Genomic DNA, 25305 nt, shown 5'->3' with positions numbered 1-25305 from the left:
GCATGAGGCAGACAGGTGCTGACTGCTGAAGCCTCCAAGCTCAAGGGGCTGAACTCACCACTGGCTGTCTGGGGACCTAAGCCCCCAAAGCCATTCCCAGAGCTACCTCTTGCTGTCCTCCACCAGGGGCTGCCTGTTCTGGGTCCACATCCCTGGCTCAGTAGACGGACTGTACAAAGGCTCTATAGCAAACTCAGAGAGCCAAAGAGCAGGTTTCCAAACATCTCCCTTCAAGAGAAAGGGAAAACTATCCACCATCTGGAAAATCTTTACGCCTTGCAAATGCAGATAAATACCAGTAGCAAATTTAAAGCAATCTTAGCAGTGTTAGAAAGGATGATAACCACAAAGTATCTTTAATAAGAAGGACAGTTCTTGGGACTTCCCTGGTGGTGCAGTGGTTAAGAATCCGCCTGCCAACGCAGGGCACATGGGTTCGAGCCCTGGTCCGGGAAGATCCCACATGCCCCAAAGCAACTAAGTCCGTGTGCCGCAACTGCTGAGCCTGCGCTCTAGAGTCCGTGAGGCACAACTACTGAAGCCCGCGTGCCTAGAGCCCGCGCTCTACAACAAGAGAAGCCACCCAATGAGAAGCCTGCACACCGCAATGAAGAGTAGCCCCCACTCGCTAGAACTAGAGAAAAGCCTGCACGCAGCAACGAAGACCCAACGCAGACAAAAATAAAAATAATTTTTAAAAAAAACCACTTGATCTAAGGAAAATGATATTGACAATCATGACACCTTCAAAAAAGTGAAGTGCAAAGTTAAAACTCAAGCAAAATGCAGATGTGATACCTGCAGTTATTTCTGAATGGGAATTAAAAGTACTACCTTTTGGGAGTTTTTGTTTGTTTCATGCTGCATTAAATTTGACTGCTATTTTAAAAACAACAACTAACGTACATGAATAAAAATTTTTTACCAAATGGCTTATAAGAGCACAGAAATTTTCTGCTAAGTTGTGTGTGAGGAAAACCTCATCTTTTAAGAGTCCAAAAATTGCATCCATACATATAATACTAAATATCAAAGTGAAATAATCCATGGAATTAAAGTCATGGAAGGTTTCCCTATGAAGCTACAGTCAATGTTGCCTTTCGCTCATTTTAATATATGTATAATACCTTGCGTCCTACTGTTCTTTCAAGCTTATTTTATGCCCCTTTTATTAAAAACATATGAAATGTAAAATAAAATCTAAATAAAGCCTTTTATTCTCAGAGCTTGGTCTAGAATTTTCTGAAGTGTTTCTGATTCGTAATATTGAAAATTATAATTTTAGATTTTAGCCTGAAAGCAAGCATTCAATCTGGTGGATAAATTTGGATCCTGCCATTCAGTTGATATTTTAAAGAACCACTTGAAACTGGATGCTTTTTGTTTAAAAAAGAACGTTAAGTATTAGTTGCCCTATTTATTTTATGAAAGACCAGGACCACTTTACAACCCAAAGTAACTAGCATCATTAAACCTGTTGGTACACTCAGTTTTGTGCATTAATACAATAAACCTAGATTCTGGGGCATGGAGTGGGGTTGGGGGCAGGGGAGAACTCAAGAAACAAGCTTTGAACTGTAGTTTCACCATTTGGGTTTTTAAAAAATCAAATATTGCTAGTGCCCCCTTAATTTTACGGCCAAGGTGAGTATCTTAGCTTGCCTTAGTACCAGCCGTGTACTTGAGAACTGCTATGAACTATGCATCCATGCCCACAGCTCTATGGACAATTGCTAGCAATAATTAGGACAACTTAACAACGTCAGAAAGCACGTTAGTTACCAGGACACCACTCCAACTCACCTGGGGTCACAGTCAATGAGGGCCCAGCCCCCATGGAACTTTTCATTATCAGGCAGCAGTAACTTCATGTAACTTTGTAAGAGCTGACTAATTAGTTCCTGGTGGCTTCTCTGATTTTCCTTATGCAAAGCTTCATGCTCTTTCTCCTTGGTAAATATGGAATAAAGATCTTCTGTCACTGGAATGCCTTGCATCAAATCTAGAGTAGAAAGTGTTAATATCTATCATCTTCTTAGTTTACTAATGCGTTTTTAAAAAGCAAAGAGAATACAAGACCTAAAATAATAAGACTCATTAAAAAACATAGGCATAAATCTTTAAAAAAATTTTTTTTGTGGTACGCGGGCCTCTCACTGCTGTGGCCTCTCCCATTGCGGAGCACAGGCTCCGGACGCGCAGGCTCAGCGGCCATGGCTCACGGGCCCAGCCGCTCCGCGGCATGTGGGATCTTCCCGGACCGGGGCAAGAACCCATGTACGCTGCATCGGCAGGCGGACTCTCAACCACTGCACCACCAGGGAAGCCCAGGCATAAATCTTTGTGACCCTGGACTAGGCATGGTTTTTTTAGATATGAAACTAAAATCACAAGCCACAAAAGAAAAAACATAGTCAAAGTGGACACCATCAAAATTAAAAACTTTTGTGTTTCAAAGGACAATGTCATGAAAATTAAAAGGCAACCCACAGAATATGAGCGAATATTTAAAAATCATCTGTCTGATCAGGGACCTGTATCCAAGAATATATAAAGAATTCCAACAACTCAATAATAAAAAGACAAATAAGCCAATTTTAAAATGGGCAAAGGAACTGAACAGACAAGCTAACTTCGTCCTGGTACAGCACGCAGCTCAAGGCTTAACAAAATCATTGTAATCCCATTCCCTGTGCTTGTTTGGGACTGTAAGCCTGGAGGAGGCTTCTGGGAGAGATCTGCCAACCACTGACCCTTTCAGGGAAGCAGTAAGCCCAGACTGCTACTGGCCCCTCTCTCTTAAACTTGAAAAGATCCAGCTTCAGGGTTAGGATGAAGCTGATGCGACTGATCGTCAAAATGAGAGAGGAACAGAACATGCCTCCTCAATGACATAACTGAGGCGCTAGATCAACCAAGAGAAAGAAAGGTATCTTAGTTTTCCTTGAATAAACTGCTAAAATCCAATTTTCCTATCAGCATGCACCCTATGTGTGGCAAATGGACCAAACTTAATTACACCAGACTTCTCAAGTTCCTAAATTGCCTATGCATAGGCCCTACTATTTCATTTATAATAAATAATCAGGTTAAAAAATAGGATTTATAAAATATTCTTAGAGACCATATGACAAGCTGTTACATTTGATTCTAATCCAGAATACTCTACATTTACTTTAATCCTAAAAGGTAATACTTTCATGAAAATTAAAGTTAAAATATGCCAAGGCATGAATTCCACTGGGCAATCTACCCTCCATTTCTTTTCTTAAATAGTGATAGGAATTGGTTAGGATAATCTCTAAATCTGATACCCTAATACCCTGTTAAATCATGCTTATAAGAAAGGATGCTATATTTGTCCATAGCAAGAACACATGGTAAACACTATACGAAGAAAGAAAATCATCTCGTTTTTCTCTCTCAGCCTTGAGTAATGGAAAAACAAATAGAATATGGAGTTTTTAGTCGATGAGGTTTTTAGGGCACCTTATTCCATACTCCAGGAGCCTCAACCCTGCCTTCTGTTACATGAATAACAAATTGACAAATACGTATGGAAATGAGCGGTTTCTTTTGCTGCTCCAGCCTAAAAAAACTGTCAAATTCTAATCTTGTAGGGACTTCCTTGGTGGTCCAGTGGTTAAGAATCCGCCTTCCAGGGACTTCCCTGGTGGCACAGTGGATAAGACTACACATTTCCAATGCAGGGGGCCCAGGTTCGATCCCTGGTCAGGGAACTAGATCCCATGTGCATGCCACAACTAAGAGTTTGCATTCCACAACTAAGGAGCCTGCATGCTGCAACTAAGGAGCCAGCGAGCCGCAACTAAGGAGCCCACCTGCTGCAACTAAGGAGCCTGCAAGCCACAACTAAGGAGCCCACCTGCCACAACTAAGACCCAGTACAACCAAAACAAACAAATAAATATTAAAAAAAAAAAAAAGAATCCGCCTCCCAATGCAGGGGATGTGGGTTCAATCACTGGTGGGGGAACTAAGATTCCCACATGCCATGGGGCAACTAAGCCTGCACGCCACAACTACTTAGCCCACACACCGCAACTAGAGAAGCCCGTGCACTGCGACGAAAGATCCTGCATGCCGCAACGAAGGTCCCACATGCTGCAACTAAGACCCAATGCAGCCAAATAAATAAATAAAATATTTTAAAAAAATTCTAATCTCGTAAAAATTTGATTTATTGGGTAAGATGTTCAACACATAGACACAAATATATTATACAACATATGAACTATGTTAATGAAGTTGGTTACTGTAAAAGGTTAGTCACAGAAAGAATAACAAATTTGAGAGAGAGAAAGGCATTTATGTTCCTTACCTATAACGGCTTGCCTATAAGCATCCTTAAATCGATTCAGGTAATACCTATTTGCCGAGTTAACACCATCTTTCATAACTCCTGCTAACTTCCTTTCTCCTGTCCTTGTAAAGTCACCCTGTCAAGGAAAAAGTCACTTTAACAATTTATTCAAGCACAAAAATGTTCCTGAAGTCAATGTGGGCTTTTGATTCAAGACTGGAAATCTATAGGGTTTTATAATTTCCAAATAATGTAATTAAAATATCTACTAGTATTTGACTCGGATCCAAGCATGTCAAACAATTAAACATGCTATTGGTGACATAAAGTCTCCACAGTTAGATTGTGCCTTAAGGTAAAGCCATTCTTGGCAATCTGTACAATATCTAGAATTTACAGGTCAAAACTTATTATATAACAAACAAAACAAAAAGATTTTCAAACCTCCAACTGGTATGATATTCAAAACACACATTTCTGATGTGGGAAAATGTAGACAGTTCCCTAGAGCTTATTATAATGGAATTTAATCTGCATATGTGGTTGTGTGTATATATAGAGAGAGCAGAGGTTTCCATACCTTGCTGCACATTACAATCCCTGTAGAATGATCCAATGAAGATTTAATTGTTTTGTTTCTCTTGGTTTTCACAACAAAGGTGTCAGAGCAAGTCCCTAGAGAGGTAGTGACTTAAACTTAAGGCAAGGAAAGCATAGTCTCTTTCTCCCACATCCCAACCCCACTATTTCTATCCAAGGCAATCTTGGAAACAAGCCTGGTCCTAAAATTGACAGCTGAGGAAGAACATGTTGCCAATTAGGTCATTCGCAGGAAGTATTAATTTAGCAACATGAATCTATTATAAAAGAGAGAGACATGAATGCTGCATCCAAAGAATTTTAATATCAAAGGAAAAAAAGTGTTCCTCTTTTTTTTCCAGCTTTGTATAATTGACAAGTAGCATTGTATAAGTTTAAGGTGTACAATGTGATGATTTGATATATGTGTGTGTATATATATAGTACTGTTAACTATAGTCACCATACTGTACGTTAGATCCCCAGAACTTATAACTGAAAGTTTGTACTCTTTGACCAATATCTCCCCATTTTCCCCATCCTCTGGTAAGCACCAATCTACTCAATGTTTCTATGAGTTTGACTTTTTAAAATTCCACGTGTAAGTCAGATCATGCAGTATCTGTCTTTCTCTGTTTGCCTTATTTCACTTAACATAATGTCCTCAAGGTTCATCCATGTTGCTGCAAATATCAGGATTTTCCTTTTTTATGGCTGAATATTCCATTATATATATATACACACACATTTGGTATACACACACACACATTTTCTTTAGCCATTCATCCACCATCAGATACTTAGGTTGTTTCCAGGTCTTGACTATTATGAATAGTGCTACAATGAACACAGGAGTACAGGTATTTCTGTGACATACTGATTTCATTTTCTTTGGATATATACTCATAAAATAAGATTGCTGGATCATATGGTGACTCCATTTTTAATTTTTTGAGGAACTTCCTTACCATTTTCCATAGTGGCTATGCCAATTTACATTCGCACCAACAATGTACAAGGGTTACCTTTTCTCCCAACACTTGTTATCTCTTGTCTTTTAGATAACACCCATTCCAACAGGTGGGAGGTGATAGCTCACTGTGGTTTTGATTTGCATTTCCCTGATGATTACTGATGTTGAGCACGTTTTTATGTACCTGTTGGCCATTTGTATATCCTCTTTGGAAAAATGGCTGTTCAGATCCTTTGCCTGTTGTAAAATCAGATTATTTGTTTTTTGCTATTGAGTTGCACTAGTTGGTTACATATTTTGGATATTAACCCTTTCTCAGACATATGGCTTGCAAATATTTTCTCCCATTCCATGGGTTGTCTTTTCATTTTGTTGATTATTTATTTTACTATGCAAAAGCTTTTTTTTGATGTAATCCCACTTGTTTATTTTTACTTTTCTTCTTGTGCTTTTAGTGTCATGTCCAAAAAATCATTGCTAAGATCAATGTCATGGAACTTTCCCTATGTTTTCTTGTAGGAGTAAACTAAAGTTTCAGGTTTTACAGTCTTTAATCCATTTCAAGTTAATTTTTGTGAATGGTGTAAGATAGGGGGTCCAGTTTAATTATTTTGCATGTGAATAACCAGTTTCCCAACAGCATTAGTGAAGAGACTATCATTTCCCCATTGAGTATCCTTGGCTCCCTTGTCAAATTATTAGTTGACTGATAGCGTGAGTTTATTTCTGGGCTCTCGGTTCTATTCCATTAGTCTATGTGCCTGTTTTTATGCCAGTACTGTTTTGATTACTACAGCTTTGTGATATAGTTTGAAATCAGGAAGTGGGATATCTCCAGTTTTGTTCTTTCTCAGGATTGCTTTGGCTATTAGGGGTCTCTTGTGGTTCCACATGAATTTTAGGATTTTTTTTCTATTTTTGTAGAAAATGCCAATGGAATTTTGATAGAGATTATATTGAATCTGGAGATGGCTTTGGGTAAATTTTTTTTTTTTTTTTTTTTTGGTACGCGGGCCTGTCACTGTTGCAGCCTCTCCTGTTGCGGAGCACAGGCTCCGGATGAGCAGGCTCAGTGGCCATGGCTCATGGGCCCAGCCGCTCCGCGGCATGTGGGATCTTCCCGGACCAGGGCACGAACCTGTGTCCCCTGCATTGGCAGGCAGACTCTCAACCACTGCGCCACCAGGGAAGCGCTGGGTAATATTTTAATGTTAATTTTTCCAAGCCATGAACCTAGGCTATCTTCCATTTATTTGTGCCTTCTTCAATTTCTTTCATCAACGTCTTACAGTTTTTAGTGTACAGATCTTTCACCTTCTTGGTTAAGTTTATTCCTTACTATTTTATTGTTTTTGATGCTACTGTAAATGGGATTATTTTATTTCTTTAGATAATCTCAATTAGCATATAGAAACGACAGATTTTGGTAGGTTGATTTTGTATCCTGCAACTTTACTGAATTCGTTTATTAGTTCTAACAGTTCTCTGGTGGAGTCTTTAGGATTTTCTATATAAGGTTGACCCTTTAACAATGTGGAGGTTAATCTTTGTATAACTTATAGCCGGCTTTCTGTATCCACATTCCCTCCACATCCAGGGATTCAACCAACCACAGACTGTGTAGTACTGTAGTATTTACAATTGAAAAATATCCACATATAAAGTGGACCCGTGTAATTCAAACCCATGTTGTTCAAAGTCAACTGCATAAGAACACACCACCTGCAAATCAAGACAATGTTACTTCTTCCCTTCCAATTTGGATGCTTTTTATTTCTTTCTCTTGCCTGATTGCCCTGGCTAGGACTTCCAGCACTATGATGAATAGGAGTGGTGAAAGTGAGCAACTTTGTCTTGTTCCTGATCTGAGAGGAAAGCTTTCAGTTTTCACCACGGGATGAAAGGATGTTGAATTTTGTCAAACGCTTTTTTTTTTGCATCTACTGAGATGATCCTATGATTTTTATCTTTCATTCTATTGATGTGGTGTAACACATTTATTGATTTTCAAATTCTGAACCAGGGGTAAGTCCCTCTTCCTCATGGAATATGATCCCTTTAATGAGCTGCTGAATTTGGTTTGTTAGTATTTTGTTGAGAATTTTTGTATCTACAGTAATCAGGGACATGGGCTCAGAGTTTTCTTCTTGTGTCTTTATCTAATTTATGTATCAGGGCCTCATAGAAACAGTTTGGAAGTGTTCCCTCTTCTATTTTTTGAAAAGAGTTTGAAAAGGACTGGTATTAATTCTTCTTTAAATGTTTGTAGAATTCACCAGTGAAACCACCTAGTCCTGGGCTTTTCTTAGTTGGGAGCTTTTTGATTACTGATTCAATCTCCTTACTCATTGGTCTATTCAGATTTTGTTTCTTCATGATTCAGTCTGGTAGGTCGTATCTTTCTAGGAATTAATCCATTTCCTCTAAATTGTTCAATTTGTTGGCATACACCTGTTCATAGTAGTCTCATAATCCTATGTATTTCTGTGGTATCAGTTGTAATATCTCTTTCATTTATAATTTTGAGTTCTCTTTTTTCCTTGGTTAGCCTAGCTAAGAGTTTGTCAATTTTGTTTATCTCTTCAACAGCCAACTTTTAACTTTGTTGATCTTTTCTATTGTTTTTCTATTTTCTATTTCACATATTTCTGGTCTAATCTTTATTACTTCCTTCCTCTTGCCAACTTTAGGTTTAGTTTCTTCTTCTTTTTCTAGCTCTTTGAGGTGTAATTGTTAGGTTGAGATCTTCCTTTTTTCTTAATATAGGCATTTATAGCTATAAAGTTTCCTCTTAGAACTGCTTTTGCTGCATCCCATAAATTCTGGTATGTTGTGTTTCCAGTTTAATTTGTTTCAAGGTATTTTTTGATTTCCCTTTTGATTTCTTCTTTGATCCATCTGTTGTTCAAGAGTATGTTAATTGCCACATATTTGTGAATTTTCCAATTTTCCTCCTGTTACTGATTTCTAGTTTCATACCACTGTGCTCAGAAAAGATACCTGATATAATTTCTGTCTTCTTGAAGTTGCTGAGACTTGTTTTGTGGCCTAACATATAATCTATCCTGGAGAATGTTTCGTTTGTGCTTCTGAAAAATGTGTATTCTACTGTTGGTGGATGGAATGTTCTGTATATGTCTGTTAGGTGCATAGGGTCTATAGTGTTGTTCAAATTCGTTGTTTCTTTATTGATTTTCTGCCTGGATAATCTATCCATTGTTGAGAGTGGGCTGTTAAAGTCCTCTACTATTATTGTAATGCTGTTTATTTCTCATTTTAGTTTTATTAGTATTTGCATTATATATTTAGGTGCTCTGACGTTGAGTGCATAAGTAGTACTTCTCTTTAAACAATAACTTGCACAAGGATTTCTAAAGTTCAGTTTCCTTAATTAACAAAAAGCTTTTTGACATTCATCACCCAACTAAAAGATGGATAATCTGATGCTTGTTGAGCTCTCGATGGTACAATTTGTTATAACAAATATCCTGGGGTGAACTATTACCTTGAAGGAAAACTAACATAAACCTAATTTAAGCTAATTCAACCACTTCCTATGGCCCACAGAGGGAGTCTTTAGTGACCAGTGACTACAGTTTACATTTACATTAAATTCTGTGAAGATCAGCTTGGTGGGATCTTCAAAAGACTTTATGTGTAACAATCACAAAAAGATAATAAAACTTTTCTTCAACAATTTACTATGTGTCAGGGAATGGTCTAAGCTCTAACATGTTATTAACTCATATAATCCCATGCCAATTTTTTGAAGTGGGCCTAGTATTATTCCTGTTTTACAAATGAAGAGACAGACACAGAGAGGTTAAGTGACTTGCCCATAGTCACAGAGCTAGTAAGAGGCAGGGTTGGGATTCAAGTTCAGAGGAGGCAAATTATACCAGGGACCCAAATCCCACCAATATAGACATGTTTTATTTTGTCTGTATAAAGTTTTAACCGCCATACTTAAAATTCCAACTTTCCAAACTCCCTTGAAAACTGGGAGATCTAGCAACATTGGGCCTCCATCCCCATTAGGAAGTAGCAGAACAGCACCTTCCTAAGACAACATATGCTCTTCCTCAGGCCCACACAGCCCATCTCTCCCTTTAATCTAATGGGTCACATTACCTGGCATCTGTGGAATTTGAATGTGTGACCCCTGCCTTACCCAAACATTCCAGAAAGGAGTCAACTACATACACCTACCACCTGAAGCCCATGTACTTTTCTCTCAAAAACCAAGTTGGTTTTAAACTATACCCTGTGTCCCACATAATGACCCACAGATGCTGGCTGCAGGTACTTACCTTCAGGGCAGCTGTCCCAGCATACTGTCTGCTAATGGAGTCACCGTTGTTGGCCCACATTATCTGATAAATGCGATTGCATTTCACCGGTAGTGGCTGCTCTGGGGGCATCACACCTAATTTTTTCAGCTAAAATTAATACATTGGTAGATTAACTGCATATAAGCCAGGACACTATAGCATAAAATGTATACTGCAGAGAAAGGAAGCATATGCATGTACAATTTAGGACCCTTAAATTTTAAAAAATGATGTTTTCAGACTTTTTCAAAATTAAGCACCACTTGAAAGATAGCTTTATGAATTGCTACATCTGAATAAATAGAATAAAAAATTTATACTGTTTTGCTGTAATTTTTAATGTGTAGACTCATACTATTATATTTTGTCTTTCTTTTAAATTTGGCTATGAAGTGAAACTAACCATCAAAAAACCATATAGAAACAACAATAATATTAATAGTAGCAGAGCAGTAAGTGCCCAATAAATGTTAAGTCTGGTGCCACATTCTAAGAGCTTTTTTTAAATATAAATTTATTTTATTTTTGGCTGCATTAGGTCTTTGTTGCTGAGCGTGGGCTTTCTCTATTTATGGTGAGCAGGGGCTACTCTTCGTTGTGGTGTGTGGGCTTCTCACTGCAGTGGCTTATCCTGTCGCAGAGCATGGGCTCTAGGATGCGGGCTTCAGTAGTTGTGGCACGTGGGCTCAGCAGTCGTGGCTTGTGGGCTCTAGAGTGCAGGCTCAGTAGTTTTGGCGCACAGGCTTAGTTGCTCTGCAGCATGTGGGATCTTCCCGGATCAGGGCTCGAACCCATGTCCCCTGCAGTGGCAGGTGGATTCTTAACCACTGCGCCACCAGGGAAGTCCGAGCTTTTTAAAATAAATTATCTCATTTACTCCTCATAACCACCCTGTGCAATCAATACTCTTATTACCCCCATTTATAGATGAGGAGATAGAAGTTTGGAGAGGTTGAATTCTTTGCATGGGGTCGACACCTTGTATGTGCTAGGGCCAGGGCTTGATCTTCAAAGCCTGGCTGCTTCAGTGTGACAGTAGAAGGCAACCCCAAAGGATAGTCACAAGGTTCTATCAGGAGAAAAAAACATGCTAGGAATGTCAACCTTGGGAATTCATTACCCAGGTGTTACAGGGCTGAAAGATCTAAAAGGGGACACTGAGGTAAGAGATATAATGACTCCAGGAAACAGCAGGGTTGGGGCACAAAGGGAAGAGGCTGGTTCTGTGGTGCCAAAGGAACCAAAGCCACAGAGAGGGTGCTGATGATGGGAATATAACACGGGTGAAGGAACTTGTCCCCTTGTCCTCCTCCAGCCACATGGTCTTCCTTTAATGCCCTCTATTGGCAGAGCCTGACATGGAACCAGCTGGTTGAGCAGAAAGGTGGTGTGCAGACCCCATGCCCCAATACAGAAGCGAGTGTTTGGAGCTGAGAGAAAAAGGTAAATGACTACACAGTGCCACCCAGTACAATTTTAAATGCTGGGCCTCACATTTTTGAAATGAGTACTTAAGAAAACGCCATTTGATTCAACTGATTTCTAGGAAAGGCTGTACTTTCCAGGTTTTAAAGCAACAAGGATGTTTGCATGCTGTAAATGTTCTATGGAACAAAGATTTTAGTTACTGGTTTACATGTGAAAAAAATTAAAAATGAATATTTACAATCCAGTGGACTCCAAATTACCTGCTGTTCCATGACCACTCGTGCAATGGCAGCTTGGACCACATTGGTGCGATCCAGGCAGTCCATGCAATTAACTCGAAAAATCCCTTCTTGTTTACATATTACTCCAGCTTGATCAACCCTTTTCAAAAACAGTATGGAATTACTTTACAATATGAAATACTTTAAAGTTTTCAAAACCCACAATTCTTCACAGTATAATAATAACAACAGCAACATTGGTTATCAATTTGCTTAGAATATTATTATGTGGCAGGCATTACTGAGACCTTTGTAGACGTTATTGTTAATTTACACAATAACTCAACAAAGAAGATATTCTCCCCATTTTGGGGGGGGGAGGAAAACAGGTACAGAAAGAGTGACTTGCCTGAGTCACACAACTACTAGGCAGAGCTGATACAAACCCTAGTTATGCTTTTCTACACATTTAAAACCAGAAGGCACTTTAAAACACCATCCCATTCCTCCTTTTTGACTTCAAGTAGAAATGCATCTAAATTAGCTTGAACAGACTAATTCACTCTATCACCCAGTGAGAAGTCATGCAGCATGCCTCACTCATCTAACTTCTCTAGCCACCTGTGGCCTTAAAATCTAATCAAATGTTCTCTCCTGTCCTTTAAGCCAACTTCTTCTTCCTACGTCTCCCCTGAAGAATCAACTTCCTTCTCTGATAATTTTTAAATGTCTCAAAACTGGGACCAAATACCTCTAAACCTTCCTTCCCATGTTAGGGACCAAGAAGAAATGTAGATCATGGAGCGTTAGAAGGAATTAAAGAATAGTCACGGAGCACTCCACTCCATTTTGCTGTGACCACCTGACACCTTTCCCCTGTTCAAAGCTAACTATGCCTAATGACTCACACCCTTTTGAAAAGGAGAATAGGAATTGGGAAGCAAAACAAGAAAAACAAAAATCCTTTCTCAGCCTGCTATTATTTTAACACTTAGTGGTACTAGACAAATACATATGATTTCACATACCAAGAGTCTGTCAAACTGATTTCTTACGAAATACCTACCAACACCACTTCATGTCAAGAATAATGTCATAAATGGCATCTGTTAGTGTTTGAACATTCTCAAACTTCATTCCTCGGCTAAAATACATGCCAAAAGGAAAAAAAAAAACTTTAATAATTTTTTTAAGATTATGATATCTAAGGTTACTTGGAAAAATGAAAGAAAATTATTACTATAAATATGAGAATAACACTACTTTAAATAGGCAATTATATAAATATTTATAACTAATCTTCATTATGAAAGAAAATATGCTTAAGGATACACTGAAACATATCACAGCCATCAGAAGCTTCTTTCCCCACCAAAATTTTCAATACCTATGTAAATGAACCCACATTAGAGTCAGGATTATGACAGAAGAAACTTGCTCTCAGAATACACACAAGTTAAAATTACCATCAAAATGATTGTTGTTTTTCCAGAGCAAACTCCAGTGGAGTTATCCCAAGAGAGAGCAGTATTACTAACAGTATAAAGATGAGCCAGCAGGATGAGTTTTAAGTAAGGGAACACTATTACTCCTGCCAGGCTCAAACTCAAGCAGAAAGGGAAAGTTCCAGAAATTCTTTTACTGAAGGATAAAAGGAAAAAAGGAACTCTAAGTCTCCAAGTCATTTTGGAACAAAAAGACTGTAAATATTTCAGGAAGAATTAACTTAAATTTTTAGGCAAAATAAAACCCATATGTAAATGGAACTAAGTAAACAAATGATAGTCCTTTCCTTTCTAACAGTGAGGAGAACAAGATTTTCTTCCCAATAAAGAGAAGAGAAACTAAGGTCCCTGTGGCAGTGTCTACCACAAACATTGGAACTGATCAAAACTCCTCTCAGGAAGCCATCTTACCAGTGCTCATGGAAGTCAAATGAAACATAAGTGAGGTGTGAGTTGTTAAAGAGCAACACTTGTTTCAGGTAAGCGTCGCCAATTATTTTCTCTCTTCCTGCCTGGTCTACCAAATTAATAATAACCTGTGAGAGTAAAGAAAAGGAAAAAATTTAGTTTAATCAGACATTAGACTCATAATTTTTACTGAATTTATTTAGAATTATATTTTAGAAATAATTTATAGCCAGACTCAGAAATTAATCCACTCAAGCATCAATTTTTTTTCCCTATAAGATTTTCATTTGTTACATTTAGGTTTATGAGAACTTACATCAATGGCATGAATAGCTTTTTTACACATTATACATTTGCAATAACCTCTTAGAATATAAAATGAAAACAAATTCCTTTATAATAGGAGGTATTTTAAATCTCTAGAATAATTTTTAAAGAAATATACAAAACCTACATACTGGACACTCTGAAACTTTGCTGAAACATGTAAAAGAAAACCTAAATAAATGGAGACACACCATGGTGCTAGATGGCAAGATTCAATATAGTAAAGATGTCGTCTCCCTAGGTTAATCTATATACTCAACAATCCCAATCAAAATTCAATCAGGATCTTTTTATGGACTTGGAAAATTAATTCTGAAGTTTATCTGGAAGAGTGAATAATACAGGAAAATATTTGAACACTAATAATAATAAAGGACTTGTCCCGTTGGAGAGCAAAACATACTTTAAATGTATAGTGATTAAAACTGTGGTACAAGTGCAGAAAAATGAATGACTCAACAGAACAGGTCAGATGGCCTAGAGACAGACGTATGTACACTGAGGAATCTAAGCTATGGTTACATCATTCTGAGAGAAATATGGACTATACTATATGTGGACTACGTGTGGACTATACTATAGTGGTATACTACAAATGGTATTGGGATAACTGTCTGTTTACATGGAGGGGGACTTAAGTTAGCCCTCTACACTTCATTATACACAAAATAGATTCTAGATGCATTAATGATCTAAATATTTTTTCTTCAAGTTATAAAAAAGCTAGACGAAATGTTGGGATGATTTTTCCCTAATTGAAGGATGGCACTGACCTTCTAAGCATAACAAAAACCAGAGAGTGTAAAGAAAAGATGGACAGATGTGACAACATAAAAATATAAAACCTCTGTGTACTAAATGACAGAATAAGCAAAGGTTAAAAAAAATATAAAGGACTACCTAGGGGAATATGCCTGCAACATAAAAACCATTAATATATAAAGAGTGCTATAAATTCAGTAAGGAAAAAAATGGGTAAAGGATACAGAGGATATTCACAAGAGAAGATAAACAAATAGCCAATAAACACGAGACTACAACTTTAAAGAAACGTACATTTTAAAACAGGAAACCAGTTTTCACCTATAGACAGGCAAAAGCTGAACACTAAATGTAGACAGCATTAGTGAGTATATGGGGTAATGGGCACTGGCTCCCACTGTTACTGAGAGTGTACACTGGTGTGATCTTTTTGGAAGCAACTGAGTGGTAGGTATCAACCTAAAAGAAATGTAATGTTTGATCCAGCCATTTCACCTCTAGAACTTTATAAAGCACACAAGTGTTCCAAAACATATAAAGGATGTTTTCTGGAGAATTTTAGAATAGCAAAAACTATATCCTAAAGGTCCACCAATGGAGAAATGGTTAAATAATAGCCATGAGCTATTAAGTGAAAATAGGTGCAGAATGGTGTATATCCCATAGCTTATAGCCCTCTTTTGACTTAAATTTTGAATGTGTAATATGCATGTGTCAAGATGTTTTCTGCTGCAAATGACAAATTACTGACTCAAATCTCAGAACGGAAATCTGTTCTGAACCTCAGAAGTCGAGGTTGCACGGTTCCAGAACTGCTTCATTCAATGGTGACCAAAACCAGATCTATCTTTTTGTTCTGCCATCCTCGGCATATTAGTCAATCCTCAGGCTAATGACCTAGGCTTGACACAGCTGCAGCAGTACGAACCAAATCCAGACACAACCACCACAGAGGGATTGACTGTGGGTTCCTGTATCTCTTTTTATTAGAGCAGGAAATCTTGCCCAGAGCCTCCCAGCAGACTTCCCTTCACATCAGACCTCATTGGCCAAAGTGCCAAGAACATACACAAGCCCACGCCTGTACCAAATACAGGCAAGAGCAACAGTAGTGACACCATGACTGAGTCAGACCGACCGTACGCCCACCTCCCAGAGAGCAATTACCCAGCGGATGAGGGTGGATAAAAGAACACTCTTGGGGTACTGTTAGACAGGAACAAGTGTCTCCTCAACACATACGCCTATAAAGTTGATGAGTATGATGTGTACAAACAGGTTGTGAAAGTCAACAGGGAGCAGGAATGAGGGTGGAGAGGAGGTTATTTCTTCTACTTCCTTTACATACCTCACAATTACTTCAATTTTTACAGTGATTATGTGTTACATTTAAATTATGGTTTATTCTCTTCAATGCTACTTATAATTACACATATTGAGAATACATGAAATTTATTTACATTGTAAAAAATTCAAACGTAGATAAAGGTCACATCCTTCCTGACCACAAGCTAAAATAAATCCACAGTCTTCCCTGAAGGTAACTCCCACTACAAGTTTGATGTGTACCCTTTCAGGCCATCTAAGTGCGTTCCTATATAAATGTGCGTGCCATATGTAGGTGAGAACACATATATATGGAAGAGAATTACATATGACAGTTTTGTTTAGTGGGAGTTTTTAAATGGTACCATGCCATATGCTGTCACGCAGTTTTTCTCACTCCACTGTATGAGTTTAAGATCTTTTCACATTAGTACACACAGATGTACCTCATCATTTTGGTTTTTTTTTAAGAAGATGTCGGGGGTAGGAGTTTTTATTAATTTATTTATTTTGGCTGTGTTGGGTCTTCATTTCCGTGCGAGGGCTTTCTCTAGTTGTGGCAAGCGGGGGCCACCCTTCATCGCGGTGCGCGGGCCTCTCTTGTTGCGGAGCACAGGCTCCAGATGCGCAGGCTCAGTAGTTGTGGCTCACGGGCCTAGCTGCTCCGTGGCATGTGGGATCCTCCCAGACCAGGGCTCGAAACCGTGTCCCCTGCATTAGCAGGCAGATTCTCAACCACGGTGCCACCAGGGAAGACCCCTCATCATTTTTAAGCATTTGTATGCAGCGCTTTAGATATGCTGTACTTTATTTACCCACTGACCTCCTGATGAACAAAGGGTTTTTTTATGCTGCAATAAGGAGGCTTATACATGCCTCCTTGATTGAACACATGTTTCTCTCAGGGAGATTTAAATTTTTTTGTCATCCTTGACAAAACTTGTACTTCCCGCCATTTTTATTTTAGTCATTCTGGCTTTGTGAATGGTGGTTTTAGTTTGCATTTCCCTGATGATTAACGACGTGGAACACCTTTTCATGTTTATTGGCTTTTGGACATCCTTTTTCATGAAGAATCTGCTCAAGTCTTTTGTCCAATTTTCTTTTGGGCTGTACACCTTTTTTATGGATTTATAGGACTTTTTAATGTACTCTAGATAAAAGTCCTTTGTCTTATATATGTCTTCTCCTGCTTTGTGAATTGCCTTTCCATTCTCTTAATGGTGCCTTTTAATAATCAGAAGTTCTTTAATTTCAGTGAAGTCAAATTTATCCATTTTTTCATTATGGTTGGTGCTTAAGTCCTATTTAATTTTAATAAATAATATTTATAACATATAGCAGTATTTTAATATTCAAAATATTTGATCATTCAATAACGTTTCAGTAAATAAAATTTTAGTAAAAATTAAACATTTAGTAAAGTCATTTTTTTTTCATTATGGTTAGTGCTTTTAAAGCCCTGTTTAAGACCCAAGGTCAAAAGATGTTCTATATTTTCCTTTAAAAGGCTTATTAACCTTTCACATTTAGATCCACATCCATCTGGAACTGATTTCTGTATATGGTATGTAGGATAGATATCAAAAGACAAATTACTGGATTAACAGTATAAGCATATTTTATTTTATTTTTTGCGGTACGCGGGCCTCTCACTGTTGCAGCCTCTCCCGTTGCGGAGCACAAGCTCCGGACGTGCAGGCTCAGCGGCCATGGCTCACAGGCCCAGCCGCTCCGCGGCACGTGGGATCTTCCCGGACCGGGGCACGAACCCGTGTCCCCTGCATTGGCAGGCAGACTCTCAACCACTGCGCCACCAGGGAAGCCCAAGCATATTTTATTTTGATTGATAATACCATTCAAAATGGCTATAGCAACTTATGCTGCTCCCAGCAATGTGTGAGCGTTCTCATTTCCCCAGTTACCTGCCTTTATCTCTTACTACAAACTTTATATTTTTTTTCAATATGAGGGTTTGCTTTTTATTTCCCTGATGGGACTTTCTTTGAGATTGCACAAAATTTATATATTAACAACTGAAATCTATTCAATATTGAGTCTTTCCTTCCAGGAACATGGTATTTTCTCTCCGTTTATTCAAGTCTTCTTTTACGTTCTTCAGTAATCCTCCCCTCCCAACACCCTTGCCCCCATATACATGCTATCTTTTTTGTATGTTCGGTAGATTTCAGGTTGTTTCTTCCTATTTTTGTGACTGTTAGAGAAATGCATCCCATGGCATTACACCTTCCGACTGGTCATTGCTAACGGATAAGAGAGTTACTGATTAGTCTATATTAATCTGTATGAAATCTGGTCATCTTACTGAACTTGTATTTCACCTAACAGTTCTCAATTGATTTTGGTTTATATGTTCACATACCTACATATGAATGTATGAATAAATAAGAACGGTGGGCCGAGAAAAAAGATATTGAAGGATACATACCAAATTGTTACCTCAAAGAGATGGACCTATAGGTGGTACTGAGAGATGCTTTTCCTATCCTACTCCAGATACTTCTCAGATTGTAGTAATTGACAGTAGATTAATCTCATCTAAAAACAGTCTAAAGTAGCTGACTCAATGATAATTCTTAAAGAATATTAAGAACACTCTTAGCTATGTGTTCTTTAACTTCACGAGAAATGCCATTTTGCTTAATTATGAATCGTATATTATTTTCATGAAATTTAAAGAAACAGATGCATAACCATTTCTAAAAATATGAAGGAACACTTATTACTACAGATCAAAACCCACCTGTTTTTTGTAAATTTTCAGTTGTTCTTCAAAATGGGCACAGAAATAGGCGACAGTGTCCTTTTCACCTACAAAGAAGTGATACAAAATCTTTTTTTCCTTCCCACGTGTAACACAGAAATTAGTGTCTATTCCACCTTTACGTTTACTTTTACATAATTTATTGACAGCCCAAATGTAACTAAGATTGTCTAAAACCAGTATTTTAAAATGAAATGCTAAGCGGAAGATCTCTGATTTTTTTTCCCCCAATTAGACTAAACTGAAATACTGAAGGTGGCAACTATGAAATGACATTTATTATTTATATAACCAGCCAACTTGTCAGAAAAGGTTTCATGTAGTTCATAATAAATTAATAAAAACCCCTTTAAAACAAGGATGTTAAAAACTGAAGTTTTACTGAATTCTCACAAATATAAATTGTTTTGAGAGAAAAATATTCTGAAAACAATTTTTAAAATCAGCTTCTTTCAGTAATCTAATTAGATTGACATGACTTAGCTATTCCAGTGCTAAAGTTAAAATACTGGAAGAAATTAAGTCCTTAATATTTAAAACAACAACGAACCTTTCCCAGCAAAACATGTGAGTAAAGGCATCCTATCTATTCCTTGTAGATGCTGTCTTATTTAAGATATTTCCTGCTTCTATAAATATTGGCCATATTTACACTTTTCCAAAATTAAGCATGTAATAAAGTATTCTTTAAAGAAACAACAAATTAAAATCTGTGAATTAAGCTCTGTTTTGCTCTCTTTTGGAATCTTTTTATTGTCAATTACTTAAATTGTCAACAACCATTATTACTTTTGTGATTATTATATCACTATTAAATTTTACCATGAGTTATTATTTTAAATGAAGTATCTGGCAAAACAAATCCAAACCTATGAAGTATCTAATATTTTAAAAAACTCCCTCTGAAATCATCGTCTGCAAACCAAATAACGGACAGGCTTACTTCTGTCCAGCCGAGGTCTTGGATTATATCGATACCCAACCTGGCTCCAAAACACAGGCACAGAGCCTCGTGTTTGAATAAATGACAAGGTATGATTATGCACATGAATTAACTGCTCAGTCTCCACATAATTTGCAACATTTCCATTTTTATCCACTCCTCTTCGTTTATAACGCATTCCTAAAAGAAAATTAAAACAAAACAGCAACATTGAAAAAAAAAATTAGTGTCACTAGATATGCTTCTTAACCAAATCTGTGTCTTTCAGGACAGCCTTGGGGATCTAATGAGCAACTGCCAGGCAGAACAGTATCAACTTACCCCAGATCATGCCTGTATTCATCGTTTTTTAAAAGTTGAAGCTGAGATAGCTCCTGTGAACTGAAAGAGGAGGTTTTTCCCAAAGGTGCTAGCACTCGGGAAGGATTTATTACTGTGATACAGGCTGTCAGTAGGAACAATGGTATCTAGAAGCACATCCCAAGTGACTTTCTGCTCTTTTCCACATATATACCTCCTTTTCTTTTCCCTTTTGTTAACTCTCTCCCATTCACTTCTCTCCAAAAACTTGATCCCCAATTATATCACACTATTGAGAGTCACTGGGCACTTTGAAGCCAACTGTGTTTCCAAATCCATTATTGTCATTACCATTTCAATACATCTGCAGATGTTCCATTCTCGCCTGGATTTAATTTGTACACTATTACAGCCCTCCACTCACCTGCTCTGTGTCTACTTCGGCGTGAAATGAGAGCCACTAGGAAGCGTGGGTGAATGTCATCTACGCAGGTGGACTCCTGAGGGGGGGTCTCCGGGCTGCTTTTCTCATCGTCAGATGACTCATTATAATTAACCACAAGTTCTTCAATCTGCACAAAACCTTGAATAATGGGGATAATCCAAAAGTCCACATCCGGTGTCTGAAAATAATATGAACATCATGTTGCTCCTATTCTGTACAGCACTGCTACTTCCTTAAACCCAAGCAGTAGTTAGCACATACTTGTTGTTAGTTTATTAGAAGCAGAAACCTTCCATCCTTTAACTATATTTTCTGCTTTTTGGAGAACACTAATGAATGGAGGGAGGGAGGGGGGCGGAGGTGAGAGCCTTTCCTTTTGTTTATGGTGGTCATTCATAAGAAGAGCTGCCTGAAAGGGACCACAGCTGCTGGGTACAAATTCAAGCTCCACCACTTACTTCCTGACGCAGGTGAATCACTTAACCTTGCCATGCCTCGGCATTCTGCTTTGTGAAATAAGAAAAACGACAACCTCGTAAGGTTGTTGTGAAGATTAAATGAGTAAAATCTAAAAAGTGTTTGGCGTAGTGCCTGCCTAATAGTAAGGATTTAATAAATGTGGCTATTATGGTTCTTCCTGCTGGTGTAGAAGAAAATAAAGCTTAAAGGTTGATTTTCAACTCCCAATTGTATTAAGCCTTTAATTAAATACAACCAACTCTGATCACTTTATTATGAAACACAGAGGTCTATTCTACTTTCTAGTTTAGAAAAAGTCTTGCTCTGCCAAGCTAAAATCCAAGTAGTCAATGAACCAAAAAAAGAATCCTTTCCATAAATATCTTATTTTAAAAAGTCATCCAATGTAATTAGGAGAGTATTAATTAAAGTTAGAGATTTCCTCTTAGTCTTTCCGACTAAGAATAGTCAGATTTCTCAACTGACTGTATGCAGGGACAGTAAAGGATGAAAAGTGCTCCAGAGAAGCTGTTCTTAGCCCCTCCTTCCCTCCTATCTCCGTATCTGTATCTAGCCTTAATCTCAGCATCAACTTCAAATCCACCCCTTCTTTCACAGTCTAAAGTAGCTATGAAATATACTACTTATATACTCCAGGTCCTATCTCACAGTTTTGTTTTATGGAGTCTGCAGATAGGATCTTAGGAAGGTGGTTAGAGTTGAAAATAGTGAAGCAAAGGATCTATCTGCATTCATTACTTTTATCACCATTCTCATTATTTATATTTTTGTTTTAGCAATAAATACAAAACTCTCAGCGGGAACAGAGATCGGTATGCTACGAAATGCCACCTTTATTGTAAGTCATCGGTTTTAAATGGTAATGCTACATGTCTGACAAAAACTCTGCAAAACACATTAGAGCTCAATATGTCAGCAAACAGGACAAATACTCATTACAGACACCCTTATTTTTCTCCCCCTATCATTAAGTCTTGGTGGTCATGGTTTGATCAGCATCATAGAGAGGCAAGAACATTTTAGAGAGGTAAGCCATGATAGATACCTAGTTTTAGATACCACCAGATAAATAGGTCAAAATCATTTATACTAACCACCACCAATAGGGAGAAACAGAAAGAAAAAAGGTTTGAACTTTCTGAAAGGTTAAGAAAAAGATAATCTGTGACCCTATTCAACTTTTTGCTCAATTTGTGTCCAAAACAGTAACTGGCACATGGCAGGCTTTCGATAAATATTGGTTGATTGACCGAATAAATGAACTGTCTTTGGACAGTCATAATTCTCCAATATACATGACAGAGTAAAGGAAGAAGGTAATCATTAAACCTGAAGGAACCTCATGCAATAATCTCATCATACCCCCTGTCTTCCCTGATTCGAATACTTGTAGTACTGGAACGTTCTTAGAGATTTGTTTACTCCAATTTCCATATGAGGAAACCGGAACATTAAATGACTGGTATCACTAAAGGAAAACCGGGCTTCAACACTTCCAATGGGTACAAACAAAATATCTTTTACAGGAACTCTATGGATATTAGTTCCACAGCCTTAAATTATGACTGTTCTATGGAAACCTACTAAAAAGATAAGCCTGTGGCTATATAGTCAAATTAGGAACTGCCTTAAAGTAGTGCCCTGGTTTTCCCTAGCTAAATGATTCTCATTCTACAGGGGAAAACATTACGTGAGATTTAAAATTTTTGTTTTAGTACAACTTAAAAATATTTGCCTAACAACTATAAACTACCTTAGAATATTTCAGAAACAACTACTCACACCAATCTCAGTAAGGTCTTGTATCATATATTTATTCCAAAAAAATCGGTCATCAACCTGGAAAAGGTAGAAAACAAACAGTTCAGAAACATGTTGTTTCAGTTCTCCTATAGAAGCCAAACGGGTCCATAAATTGTTCTGGTGGCAAACCCTGCTCTGAGCTGTGAGAGGTACCTTTTGCCAGAGAGGACAGGGGTCCCTCTCCCCAGCACTCTGCCTCTGCACTGAATTGGTCAGGTCATAGGTCAAGCTATAGTAAAAGGATTCTGAGTCCATGAACATCTTCAGCAACTCCTCAAGTAATCTTCTCTCCAACTTCTCCTTTTCTTTACTTTCCTTAACCTGTAAGAAATTAATCTACTATTACTGCAGGAATTAAATGTAAAGCATTGTGTGGATACCACACAACTCCCTAGGAGCAAAGTAAAAAATAACCCCAAGGATACGCAGAGATGGTGCTTTAATATGACAAGTAGTTTGAAAGTAAGTTTATTAGCAGGAAAGTCACCCCTCAATTTAAAACTAATCAAAGATGAATTCCAAGCCCATATCAATTAAACTCTTACTTTCTTTTTATTAGGAGCAGACACATTGGATTTAATATGCGTAAAGGTCTTCAGTAGAAACTTTGAGTCATCAGGAGATGGTATAATCTTCTCTGGTTTGTTAATTCCAAAATGATGTTTCTTACAGAGCTAAATAATAGGAGGAGAAAGAGAATTCATTATTACTAATATCTGCTTGCTTAATGTTCAAGTGTGAGTGCAGAAGTGTCACTATGCCTCAAGCACTGTGGTTAGAACATCAAGAACAGGTAAAATGACCCAGCAGACAACTGATATTAGAAAACACAGCTGTGGTTTCAAGGATTAGAAAGCTACAGTAGAGGATAAGCAAAGAATACAGGGCAGGATATACTTAGGATTTAGGGGTAGAAAATTCTGGTTAGGATGCTAGTAAGTTCTTATGTAATATAACTGAAGAATAAAATGCTCTGGTTGGGATTCATTAACACTTTAAAAATTGGCATCAAAGATTAAAAATAGTGCAAAATACACATATGCTATGCTCTAGTCACACTTCTTTAGAGCAATATATGCTAAATATTCATGCTAGTTAATTGAGTGTTTTGGGTGAGAAGTTGCCAAGAGTCTGCTCTATTGGGAATGTTAAAAGCTGGACGTTTCAACCACTCTCTCGCCTCCTATCGTCACACACACTAACGAAATCAGCACAAAAACACACTCTTTGGGTCCAGAGATTAAGTTTGAAGCAGAAAGTAGGGGCTGCAGGAAATATGCAGTCCAACCAACAAAGGTGATGAAGAGGATGGGAAGGTGTTAAGACAAGAGAAGGGCACAGAGGTTCTACAGAGGACTACCTGGTTAAAGTCAAGCGTTTTACATATAATTTCATGTGGCTCAACACACAAAGCAAATATTCTGAAAGGGACACAAGGATTCTATTAACCATATGCAGACTAATTCCGTTTTTTCAATACACTGGTTTTATTGCTATGCTAAGTGGTAGACACCTGTTAAGAGCTAACAGTCACTAAATGGTTATCATTAGTAGTGTCTTACTTACAAAATAACTATTACTAGATTATAAACAGGATAAAAAAACTTAATGAGGAGAAAAAACTAATTCAAGATTGTGGGGTTTTTAAAAATATTTATTTATTTATTTAGTTTTTGGCTGCATTGGGGTCTTAGTTGTGGCACACAGTATCTTTTTTATTACGGTGCTCGGGCTCCAGAGAGCACGGGCTCATTAGTTGTGGCAGGCGCGTGGGCTGCAGAGCACGTGGGTTCGGTAGTTGTGGCGTATGGGCTCGCTAGCTGTGGCGCCCGGGCTCAGTTGCCCTGCGGCATGTGGGATCTTAGTTCCCCGACCAGGGATCGAACTGGCGTCCTCTGTATTGCAAGACAGATTCTTAACCACTGGACCACCAGGGAAGTCCCCTGGTTCGAGTTTTGATTATAAATTTTTAAAAAAAGTTAGGGGGTGGACTTCCCTGGTGGCACAGTGGTTGGGAATCCTCCTGCCAATGCAGGGGACACGCATTCGAGCCCTGGTCCCAGAGGATCCCATGTGCTACGGAGCAACTAAGTCCATGCGCCACAACTACTGAGGCTGCATGCCACAACTACTGAAGCCCATACACCTAGAGCCCATGCTCCGCAACAAGAGAAGCCACCGCAATGAGAAGCCCGCACACCGCAACGAAAACGCAATGCAAAAAAATAAATAAGTAAATTAATTTTTTAAAAAAAGGAAGGGGGCTGTTCCTGTTTTATCAAATTGGAAGTGGAGACTGGTAATTGAATGAAGAATTCGGATGTACTGCAATCTTACGGGTTTTATGTCTTTTCAAAGCTATGGC

General features: G+C 38.0%; 1 protein-coding gene across 3 annotated transcripts in view; it reads right to left on the bottom strand.

Moving 5' to 3' along the window:
- INPP5F (inositol polyphosphate-5-phosphatase F) overlaps positions 1-25305 on the bottom strand; it is a 92554-nt gene that overhangs the window by 10431 nt on the left and 56818 nt on the right. For 2 of the 3 annotated variants that reach the window (XM_089898241.1, XM_022568602.3), the window contains exons 4-15: positions 23486-23614; positions 23094-23261; positions 22920-22976; positions 20637-20835; positions 19913-20092; positions 18949-19016; positions 13773-13897; positions 12923-13000; positions 11896-12016; positions 10187-10315; positions 4343-4460; positions 1804-2002 (exon numbers count right to left, since the gene is read on the bottom strand). In XM_089898241.1, coding sequence (XP_089754367.1) covers positions 1804-2002; positions 4343-4460; positions 10187-10315; positions 11896-12016; positions 12923-13000; positions 13773-13897; positions 18949-19016; positions 19913-20092; positions 20637-20835; positions 22920-22976; positions 23094-23261; positions 23486-23614 — 1571 coding nt within the window. The remainder of the gene's footprint in view (positions 1-1803; positions 2003-4342; positions 4461-10186; positions 10316-11895; positions 12017-12922; positions 13001-13772; positions 13898-18948; positions 19017-19912; positions 20093-20636; positions 20836-22919; positions 22977-23093; positions 23262-23485; positions 23615-25305) is intronic. The other variant, XM_089898240.1, reaches the window with a different exon arrangement.

This window comes from Delphinapterus leucas, chromosome 16 (assembly GCF_059928025.1).
Source record: "Delphinapterus leucas isolate spDelLeu-1000000601 "Yukka" chromosome 16, BTC_Dleu_Yukka2, whole genome shotgun sequence".
Classification (NCBI taxonomy): Eukaryota; Metazoa; Chordata; class Mammalia; order Artiodactyla; family Monodontidae; genus Delphinapterus; species Delphinapterus leucas.
The sequence above is the reverse complement of the archived record's forward strand: the minus strand, read 5'-3'. Positions and strand labels throughout refer to the sequence as shown.